The sequence below is a fragment of the Manihot esculenta genome, chromosome 10 (assembly GCF_001659605.2).
Source record: "Manihot esculenta cultivar AM560-2 chromosome 10, M.esculenta_v8, whole genome shotgun sequence".
Lineage (NCBI taxonomy): Eukaryota > Viridiplantae > Streptophyta > Magnoliopsida > Malpighiales > Euphorbiaceae > Manihot > Manihot esculenta.
In genome coordinates, this window is record NC_035170.2 from 1132032 (window position 1) to 1144280 (window position 12249).

The following is a 12249-nucleotide window of genomic DNA, read 5'->3' on the forward strand; positions in this document are numbered from 1 at the left end:
CTTTCTGACCTCCTGGTCTACCCTGTACCTGCAAACCTGGGGGTTAAGGGAGAGGGGTGAGCTATAAAGCCCAGTGAGCAGAATAATAACATATTTAATTTATATTTCATGCTTTCATGAAATACAACACAGCACAAACAAATCACATCAAGGATGGTATTGTCATCAATAGTCCTCTACATTCCAAGGTGCCGGGACGTAGAATGGGTCAACCGGACTTCCATACCATGTCATACCGTATCATATCACATCGTATCATATTGAGGACTAAGGATCATTCAACATCCATCCACATCATCATCAAATTATGCAATGCAACATATTTGTGGATTCTAATGCAAACAACCTATAATATCACATGGCATTCGTGATGCATGAACATGCTCAAATCAATATTTAATTGCTTTAAAACATAAGTGTTTATTCCACTCACCTCTGGCTGAAACTCTACTAACTCTGAAGCGACTGACTCACTGCTGGGGTCCCCGGTTCCTCGGGTCCGAACCTACACAGGTGGACTCAAATGAGAGACCAAACATTCATGAACATGACTCTAAAATACTCCCCAAAAACTCTCTAAAACACCTTAAAACAATCATAGAAATCATGCAAAGGAGGGCTGCACAGGGCACTTTCGGCGGCAGGTTCGGCGGCCGAAAGTCCCTCTAGAGCCTAAAGTCATGCAGGTTCAGCGGCACCTTCGGTGGCCGAAAGTGTCCTCCAGAGACGAAAGTCCATTTTCGGGGGCAGGCTTCGGCAGCCGAAAGGCTTGCCTCACAGACAGGTTCAGCGGCCGAAAGTCCCTTCGGCTGCCGAACCTGGTTTCTCCCAAAGGGCAGAAACTCGGCTCAACAAGCTCCTAAAGCCTCCCAAACTTCCAATCATGCATCCAACTCAACCAAAACATGCATACACACATACATCAACACCTAGGGGTCTCAAACTATCCTAAACCCCAACTACAACACATCAAACATGCATATCCAACACACATTGCCCATATAATCACATAAAACCTAACAAAGCTCAACTAACCTAAACATGCATTTCTACCCCAAAAATCAACTTAAAACTTACTTAAAACATAAAATGAGTTCAAGATCAGCTCTAACCTCTTGAAGATCGAGAGAGAGACGACCTAAACTTGGAGAACCAAGGAAAAGAGCTCCTGAGTCTTCCAAGCCTCAAAACTTGCTTAAATGCTCAAAATCTTCAAAACAAAGTGAAATCTCATGAAAATCATAAAAGATTTGTAGGAAGAGACTCAAAATCGGCGAGGGACGGCGGAGAACTCACCTTGGCCGAAAATGGGGAGAAAAGCTCGCCCATTCGGACAAGGGGACCCTTTTATAGGTGGCTGGCCAGGCCACTTTCGGGGGCCTAACGTGCCTCCGCATGCATGCCATGTTCGGCGGCCGAACATGAGGTTCGGCGGCCGAACCTGGACTTCCCTCACTTATGCCTTCGGGGGCCTAAAGCACTCCCGAAGTGCATGCATGTTCGGAGGCCGAACCTGAGGTTCGGCGGCCGAACCTGAGTCTTCTTCTCAAGACTATTTTCATTCAAAACTTAATTTCTTTCTTGATTAAACCCATAAAATACATTAAAACATTTTATAAAAACATGATTTTACCCTTCTAGAGGTCTCCGACATCCGAGATTCCACCGGACGGTAGGAATTCCGATACCGGAGTCTAGCCAAGTATTACAATTGTGATTGATTAGATCCAAAAAATAATGTAAGGTGGTGGTAGGTGATCATAATAAGTCGCTCTAAAATTCAAATCAGGAAAGGAGAGTGAATTTAATGAATTGCTGTGAAATATAAAAATGATTTAAAATTATATTTCGTATAATTTATTTTTAGAATATAAAATAATAAAATTTTTGTAACTATTTTTAATATATTTTTAAAATAATATTTTTTTATTTTCAACTATATTATTAGTTATAATTTTTTAAATTATAATAATAATTAGTATTGCTTAATTTAGAATTAAATTAAAATAAAATTAATATTGATAAAATTAAAAAATTTGTAATTATACTAAAAATTATTTTTTAATATTATCAATTTTAATTTTATAAAAAATAATTAAAAAAATTTACGATTGTAATCTAAATTATAAAAATTTATTAATTAAATCTTAGTTTTTTAGATTATAATCAATTTTACAATAGATTTCGTTGACGTAATAATATAGTAATTATGTGAGCTGATAATTATGTTAGTTTCTAACTAAAAATTTAATAACAAATTATAATTAAAATAAATACATAAATATGAGATTTAATTCATAAATTATATAAGAATAAAGTGTAATTATAAAAATAAAAAAAGAATGAATTTTTTTATCATTAACTCTTAAATATAAGATGTAAAAGTAATCAATTGTACAAAGCATCATTCTTAATTCAAAGAAATGGACAAAAATGATTAAACTTACAAGGGGATGCCTATCTCATGTCACTTTCTTCATAACTGCACTATTTTCTTTTTTTTTTTCCTTATAAACTCTAAAGTGAATGTAGCCCAAAAGTATAATTGTCTAGTTTCTTTTGAAAAGAAATTCCCAGATAAGTTTGTGGCCTTTTGTTTACTTCTCTCTTTTTGGTTTTAGATAATATTTCCTCTCAAAATTCTGAATTTATATATAAAGAATTTGTGCTTTTTTGCTTCAATTTTGATGCATTTTAATTAGATATTTGGTGCATATATATTTGTGTAAACTATAAATGTAACAATATTAGCATTTGAGATTAAATAAATATATAATTATTGTATATTCTAATTAGATGTTTAATTAACATATGCATGGCAATATAGAAGTCATTGAGCAACCATGTAAAGATGATCTAACACTCGATTAGCACTCTAAAGTGGCGGAGCCAGTAGCTTCAGTTTGGTAGGGCACCACCGGCACCACCGGTTGCGCCGCTGCGGCACCTTCATCCCCTTCAAAGCATTTTTCGGTCGCCGGTATGGCACGTGCCCCGTGCCGTAACTTCCCTCCGCCCCTGACTCTACTGCTATAATACATCGAAGAGATCAGAGAAAAACCCCCACCAAATTCTAATCAAACTAATAAAAGAAGCCCTTGTTGCTTTCAACCACTAAATCTCCACCTTCCATGATTTTGCAGAAGTGGGCATAGTTGTTAACCTTAAAAAATATTAAATATAAAAGCACGTGTTGATTAGAATGATAATAGTTGGTTAATTCAATATAAAGGATATTTAATTAGCACTAGTTGAAGCTTATGCTGCAAATTTTCCCATGTGTTTTTTCTGTTACGAATTAATATTAATTTAATTGCATATTCATATGCTAACAATTTTTATTAAAAATATTTAATAGTAGTTAATAAAAAATAACTTAGTGTATTTAATATAAATTATTTAAGTGCCGTATCAATAGATATTAATAAAAATAAATTATTAAATATTTCAGATTTACTGTCTCGTACCGTTGAGGCTGTATATTAAGGTTGATAATATTAAAATATCTTAATATTATTGATAATAAGGTGGTACATTTAGAATACTGAATATTTTTTATTAATAAAAATTAATTGAATAATATTTTTTATAATCTACTAAATGATGGATTAATTTAATTTTTTATTAATATTAGAAATCAGAATTAACCTGTAATATCAAATTTTGAGTGTAAGAAAAATGAATAGAAGGAAACCATATAATATTTTGATAAAAAAAAAGGAAAATATTTAATATATAACTTAAATAATTTAATCTCATAGTAAGGATTTATTTAGTAAAATTTGTAAGATTTATACTTTTTTAAATTTAAAATTTTAATTAAATCTTAACAATTATATATTTATTTAACAATTCTCTTTGTTAATTAGCTTTATCTATCACTTTTCTCCAAAATGTTATATTATTTTGAAAATATTAAAAATTATCCATTGACTTTTTTATTTTTACTTTAATTTCTACTAAACCTAATATTTCTTTTTTTTTTTTTGAAAGCATCCTAATATTTCTTTATAATTTCTTAATATATGTATATATATTAATTGAGAATTAAATTTCAATATTTCTATTAAAATATTTAAAAAATTATTTTCGGTTTAATAATTACTATATAAAAAGCTTACCTTATACGTCCAGTTTAGACATCTTTTTGGGGTGAATCCGTAGTGGTATCAGCCGCCCCCAGCATTTTTTTTTGGAAATATTCATTTTCCACTAAAATCTAAAATCCCATAGCTTCCTATGTTCCACTCATTTAAAAATATCAAACAAAATCCTCTCAGATTTTTTAATGTCTTAATTATCATAAATATACTTATTTATGTATAATTATTTTCATCAAATAATACATAAAAGTAATTATCACACTTATTTTTATTAGTTATTATATTAATTAATTTTTTTTCAAAATAAACATTAAATCTAAATATTATAATTCCAAGTAATTACAATGGCCTCAGACAAAGCCTCCTGGATTCTTGATACCCCTCCGAAAAACCTTGGGCGTTGCCGTTACTGGCCTCTTTGAGCTCTGCTCTCTTGTAATAAAAAAAAATGAAAAATGGTAAAACTATTATTTTTAAATTCAATGACATTTAAAAATCATTAAAATATTTTATTTTAATCTTTAACTAAATTGAAATTAAAAAGAGTGGATACCTATAAATAAAATTTAAATATGTGATAGATAATATTGAAATCTTACAACTCTAAAAATATTTAAGTTAAATTTTATTATACTTAAGAGTTATTGCAAAGTTTTATTGGGATTGTTGTGAATTATATTTTCTATGCTTTAACTATAAATAAATAGAATAATTCTTAAATAATATTTTATATTTTTCATGTTGAAATTCAATAGAAAGTGGGGACTTAACTCTATTTCTTAGTATGCAACTTTTGAAATCATTTGGAAACAACAATGATTTGATGAGAGTAATCAGGTTCTCCCAGCAATGGAATATTATATTATATTATATTATATGATAATAATAATAATAAATAAATAAAATCAACCAGGCCATCATAATATATACACTTACAACCTCTCTACACCCCAAACCACTTCATTATTCCCAAACTCCATTAGCCCACCATCTCCTCCTCCTCTTTTTCCATAGCCGCCACCACCACCACCAGTAGAATGTCCTCCCAAGACTCCCAACCTTTCCACTGGCACTTCAGCACAGAGCTAAGCGACAATGATTTCGAAATCCATGGCCGAACTCTCTTCTTCATCATCATCCTTTTCGCAGTAGTAATCGTAATCACAATCCTCTTCCTCTACGCACGCTGGGTTTGTCGATACCAAAACCAACACTTGCCCAACAACCCACCTCCTCACGCGCCACCTCTTGGATCCCAAGGCCTCCACCCCACCATAATTAAGTCCTTACCAATAACTTTGCACCACTCATCATCGTCATCTGTAGGTGTCGGCAACCGTGGGAACAGCCCTGTAGGAGTGGAATCTGAGTGCTGTATATGTCTCGGAGTATTTGAAGATGGGGATAAAGTTAAAGTTTTGCCTGAGTGCCACCATTGTTTCCATAGCGAGTGTGTCGATAAGTGGCTTTTGGCTTGTTCTAGTTGCCCTCTTTGCAGAGCTTCTCTGCTGCAAGCTAATTCTGCTGGCTCCCCTGTTCTCTCCATCTTAACAGAGTAAATTTTGCAGTAATTAAATCTTTTTTTTTTTTTTGAATTTTTGTGGGTTCGTAATCTGAAATGTTTGGATTAATTTTGTAAATTTTTATAATATTAATTTCACATGTATATCAGTCTGATTATTTTTGTAATTAATATTAATCAGATTTGATAATTTGAGGGTGTTGCAGTTCTTCACAACCAAAGAAAGAATTTTTGTTTTTTTTTTTAATAAAATATAAAAACAAACAGGCAAGCTAATAAATCCAGCAATTCTCAGATCTGCATGTGATTTATTTTGTTTGTGGAATCTTTAAAGATGAATTCAATGCTTGTAATGCAGTGGATGCCATGTGTTCGAAGAATTCTCTCAACGAACTTCTGTTTTGAATAGCTTGTTTTCTAGTTGCAGCTTTTAATATGGACAACTGATTTTACATTTAACTCGGAAAATCAAATTTCGCATAATATTTTAATCCTACGAATATATAATTGAAATCTTTTAAGAAATTAATTCAAGTGACAAAAGAACTTTATTTAATTTGGAGATTTTCAATTTGAATTAGTCTTCTTTTTATTTTTATCTAAGTAATGAAAGGCAAACCGAACAAAATAGGCAAATTGAATTTTGTCCTAAACAAGTTTTTTTTTAAAAATATTACTGGTCATAATACAAAATAAAATTTTTTTTATCAAGTTTCACATTTTTTTATTATTTTATTGAGAAATCTTGGAATGATTAGATTGTAATGTAAGATTTTTTTGGGTATTTTTAAAAATTTAAATTTAGAGAAATAATTTTAAAGTACGAGGATAATATATATATATACATAAAGCACATAGAGATGTTTTATGCCACGAGTTATGAATGAGAAATAATTTTGAGAAATGACGACAGAAGCAAGTAAAGGCAATGTCTTCATTATTCTTCCATTGATGATCTAGTGTATTCTAGAATATGATTGAAAGTGGTGGGTCACTCAATTGACCTGTGCTTCTCATGGGTCATGGCTAGTCATCTCAGTGCCATGCCTCCCATTGCTCTCTAGTGATTTTCATTTTCTTTATATATTTTAAAATTTTCATTTTAAATTATATATATAATAAAATTTACATATAAAAATAAGTAAAATATGAGAACCACTACTATTTGATCACATGTAAATGATTAGAACAAATAAATAAATAAAAAAAAGCTAAGTGAAATGTCAACAAGTAATCACTAACTTTATATAAAAAGTAATGACCATGTAATAACATTCCATCTCCATGCAATATATTATTTTTTAAAAAAAGTTTATATATTTAAAATTTAAATATTTAAAAAATAAAATTGTAAGTGTTAATGAGGTGAGCATCAACTAAGTTTAGTTGATTCAGAGCAATAAAAAAACAAAAAATAAATAAATAAAGCTGTTGAAATCAATTAAAGGACAAAGGCAACAATTATTTCCTCTGCTCACTACAATAAATCTTAATCTCAATGTGTTTATATTAAAATTGTCTGTTTATAACTGTGTTGATCTGCTTGATTCCTCTGCTCACTACAATAAACCTTAAACTTTAAAAACATGTCTTCTATATGTTGTTAAAAAGAAAGTCTTATTAAAGCCTAAAGTGGCTATTATTACAGACTGCAGATTTTTTTTAGTTTCCGTCGTAATTCCAGCCCAATATAATTTTTTAGCTAACAAGATTTGCAGAAGAACACTTCATTCAACCCCATCTACAGAAACAACTCTACATTCTTACCTGCCTTCACAATGAAGATAATGTCCACAACATCGTTACCCTACTATCACTACTACATTTTTTTAATTTTTACTTTTAATTTATCATTTCTCTTATATTATTTTAATTAAATAATATTAATTAAAATTTCTGATGAAATTGATTAAATGCATATTGAATTAAAGTAAAAGAATTAATGTGAGGAGTTTGTATTGGTCGTCTTTAAGATTATGATTGGATGAAATGGAAGAACTGAGAAACAAAGATACTTTAGCATATACGATGTGAGATTTGGCAAGAAATAATTTCATTCTCTCCTCAATTTGGCCCACCCATTGACTAAGTTGCCCATATTTCAATCAATATCTTCATAATGTTTTATTAGAATTATTTATTTTTTAACAATTTTTTTTATTTATACGGAAGAAATTTATTTTTTTTTAATTTTAAAAATTTTATTTTGAATGAAATTTAAATTTTATATAATTTTACAAAAATTTATTTAAATTTTTTTCTTATAAAATAATCATATTAAATAAGAATTTTGTGTCTTGTAATCGTTAAAAGTATAATAAAATTTCTAAGGTTTTTAAATTTTTATAAAATTTAATAAATTCATCTTCATTTTAAAATTATTCAATTAAAATATCTGTATATTTTTAAAAATTTAAATTTTTTATTTTTTTATTAAAAAATCTATTAATTGCCTAAAACTATTTATACTATTTAATTCTTATAATTTTAATTATATGTATTATTTAGTTTTTATAATTTTAAATATTTATAATATTTAATTAAGATTAAAATAAATTTATTATTGATTTATTTGATAGAAGAACTAAAAAACTTAATTTTAAATAAGAATAATTTTAAAATAAAAATGAATTAATAAATTTATAAAAAATTTAAAGATCAATAATACTTTTTTTTTTTTTGGGAAGAAGTAGCTTGGTCACATATAGAATATTTTCCTGTGGCACAAAGCTTCCTTTTCACAATATGAGCTTAATACTTTTCTTTATAAAAAATAATAATAAAAAAAAAAGTTGATGGACAATGGATATTGACGAATCTGACAGTCAATGTAGAGTAGGCCATAGGATAGGAGTGTTTTAGATTAGATTCAAATTATTTTATATATTTTTTTTATCTCTTTTATTTTCTTTGACCTAAAATTTCCAATTCTTCAAAGATTAATGAGTAATAATTGAACCCACTAACAGGTGGGTCATTCAACAAAAGATTTTTATTTTCATTTTTTTGTCAGATTGAACAAAGATTTTTTATATATATAAATAAATAAATATTTTATTAATAAAACAAAGATTATCCTTATTCTGCACAAAGGTGATGGAACGGTTTGATTCTTATAACTAGTAATAATTAGTCTTATCACTAATTTTACGATCCCCTCATTCTTCTTGTTTCAAATTAAAAATCTTACAACAAATTAATTTATTTTAGGAAAAATTACTATTTAGTCCCTAAGGTATAGTGTAATTAACTGATTCGTCCCTCTATGTTTAGAACTCAACACTTTTGTCCTGAGGTTTAATTCCGTCAAAATTAGAGTTCCCTCCATCAAAAATACCGTTAGTGACAGAAAAAATGACCGAACTATCCTTTATAGAATCCAATACTTTTAATCCCTGAAATTTAATTTCTACAAATTTATAGGTCCTTCTCTCAAGGAATTGAAGGAAAAAATACGTTTTCGTCCCTAAGTATTATATAATTAATATATTTGTCCCTATATTTTTTGAATTTAACACTTTAGTTTCTGAAATTTAATTTCATCAAATCTTTAGTTTCTGAAATTTAATTTCATCAAAATTCAAGAAAGAAAATCCCAAACTCAATCTCCATAAATAAATAAAAATTTTAATAAATTTAAAATTCAAATTTAGTAAAAATAATAAAATTAAAATATATAAAATTTAAATTATTAAGAATAAAAAGTTAAAACTCAATATAAATTGCTTTTGTGATATGATTCGCTATCGATCACTATTCGCCATTTAAAAATTTCATTAAAATATTTTTAACATTTTAAAACGTCTACTAATTAGTCTTTCTATTAATTTTAGTCGTTAAGTATTGTAAAAAAAAATCTAAAATACCCCTGATATGGAGAGACTAATTAGTAAATTTTTTAATAATTTGAAGAATCAACTAATAATTTTTTCTAAACTATAGGGATTAAATTGTAAAATATTTAGTGATAAATTAATAGAGAAACTAACTAGTAGACTTTTTAAAATATCAGAGACATTTTAATGTTTTTTTCAATATTGAAGGACTAAATAGCGAATTTTTTCATACTATAGGAATTAAATAGTAATTTCTCATTTTATTATTGATAAGGGTATTTTTGAAATTATATTTATTCTCTTTCTTTTAACCAAGTGAAAATCATTGACTTAACAGAATGTTTTTACGGAGAAACCTTTAATTTTGACGGAATTAAATCTTAAGGATAAAAGTGTTGGATTCTCAAAATAGAGGAACAAATTCATTAATTACGCTATACTTTAGGGATTAAAAAATAATTTTCCTTTTATTTTATTTTTATTTAGGATAAAAATTCACTGATTTTATTGGTGCCTCATGTTTCTGAGTGTTCCATCCAATGTCATATCAATCTTGATGTGACATTTCATAGAACACTTAGATATTTATTTGTGTATTTTTTTTCAAAAAAAATATCTAATAAAATTTAGATATTATAGAATTCATTTGAAATAATTAATTTTGTAATGAAAAATAAAATTTCACATACTAGATATTTGTTTCTTTTTAAATAAATTTTTTTAAATTAAAAATAATTAAATTTTTTATTCTAAATAAAATATTAACAAAAAAATCAATTAAATTAACAAAATTCTTTCATTTGATTACTTCAATTGCAATTAAAGTAACTGCCTTTAACTTTCTGCTTGTAGGATTATAGCTATTGAATGAAAAATGAAAAATACTTCCATTCGTTTTTGAAGTTTTTGCATAATTATTAAGAAAATAATTAAATCACTTAAACTGAAAATAAATAACACTTAATTTGATTAAATTACCCTTTATCTCAACTAATTACTTTAATTTTAATAATTTTTTATTAATCTACTAATAGAAAAATAGAATAATTAAGAAAGAGAAAGTAAATAATATTAATGAATTTTAGAAATAAAAAGAAGAGTAAAACTGAAAAAAATAATAAGCAATAACTCCTTGAACGATAATGATTTTAATAAATTAACTTCTCAAAAAATGATAAATAAAAGTATATAAAGAGAATATTCAATCAAAGGGAAAAATATATAGCAAAATATCAACTACTACTTCCGTAGTTAGAGTGAGCATTGGGTGAACGATTTAAATAAATTGAAAAAAGAAATTTCAAATAGTGGGATTTCCTACCTATTCACATCCCTACGTCTGCATTCTCTTGCTCTGAATGCGTTAGAAAACTTCCAGATAGCCTCTGCATACTCTTCCACTAGGACAAGAAATCCAGTTTTTAGACCATCTTCTTCCAAAACAATATCCACGTTTGGGCCAGCAGAATTGTGAGCTTTAATAGAGTATGAGAATTCATTCACACGAGAATTTAATAGCAGAAAAGAAATTGATTAATATAGCAGTGACAATTGGAATAAAGAGAAGGAAAATTCCATTTCCATTGCGGTGAAAGGAGAGACAGAGATCAATTGGATGATGGTACAGAGAATGAAGAACCAGGTGTCAATCCAAGAAATTGATTAATATAGCACCACTGGTCTCGTTTCCTTCCGTTTCTGGTATTTTCTTTTATACCGGAAAATAGTTTTTTATTAGAGGATAGTAAAAAAATTTTTATTTTATCATGAAGACATCTTAATGGGAGGATAAGACACGTATATCGGAATTTTGAGTTCCATTTTGCTTCTGTAATTCATCTTGTATAAGGTTTTAAAATGCAATATGCATGATTTTTATAAAAAAAATCCTAAATAAATATTATTTATTATTCAAAATTATTATTATAATAATAAATTAAGTGAAATCTTTTAAAAATTCAGTTAAATTTGATTGGCTCCAAATGCAAATAAATATAAAAATCATAATAATATTGTAAAATTAATTAAAATTTTCACCGAGTTCTCTACCAATCCCATGGCATCATAAACCTAGATCTACACTTTGACACGCATTATGCAATTAATTATGTCTCAGCATGCATTGTGCATGAGAAGAGCGCTATTGCTAGTAATAAAGTGCATTTAAATCAGTCTCAACACTCGTTGTGCATGAATAGGGTTTTTTTTTTTTTTTTTTTTCAATATATAACATTCGTTGATAATAAGAAAATAGGTCCAAAGCCTAATACAATAAAATTAAGAACAAGGTCTAAATATTTAAAAGATAAGAAAAATATAAAAGGTTAAAGTATTTGGTATCTTAAAAATCCGACTCATGAGGATGATCCGTTGAAGATCTGAAAATTGCTGCTGCTTTTCCACAGACCTCCGGCCACAACACATATTGAAACACCAAAGAGAAGGAAGGACATCAAAGCTCAAGCAACCTCAACTACAGAGGAAGGAGAGGGAAAGACAAAGAGATAAGTACATATAAGCTATTGGGAACCTTCAATCAAACATCTCTATGGTCGAGAAAGTTTTAACCGGCTCAAAAGATAGATGAAGATGGTGAAGAGGTGCTATGAGGCGACCCAATCGCGCCGTTACAGTGAGCCCTTTACGGACCGATCCTCGACAAGCGAGAAATAAGATGTAGAACGAAACTGATTCAGAAGGAGTTGTATACAAAACATCAAAGCACAACCCAACACAAGACAGATACTGAAAGCACCTCCTCAAATAAGCTTAATCTGCCAAAACAAAA

At 28.4% G+C, this 12249-nt stretch overlaps 1 protein-coding gene across 1 annotated transcript; it reads left to right on the forward strand.

Annotated features, from left to right (window-relative positions):
- Positions 1–5038: 5038 nt before the first annotated feature.
- On the forward strand, positions 5039–5703 carry LOC110625104 (RING-H2 finger protein ATL66). The gene has a single exon (XM_021770640.2). The coding sequence runs from the start codon at positions 5141–5143 to the stop codon at positions 5660–5662; it is 522 nt and encodes a 173-aa protein (XP_021626332.1). The 5' UTR covers positions 5039–5140; the 3' UTR covers positions 5663–5703.
- Positions 5704–12249: the final 6546 nt, after the last annotated feature.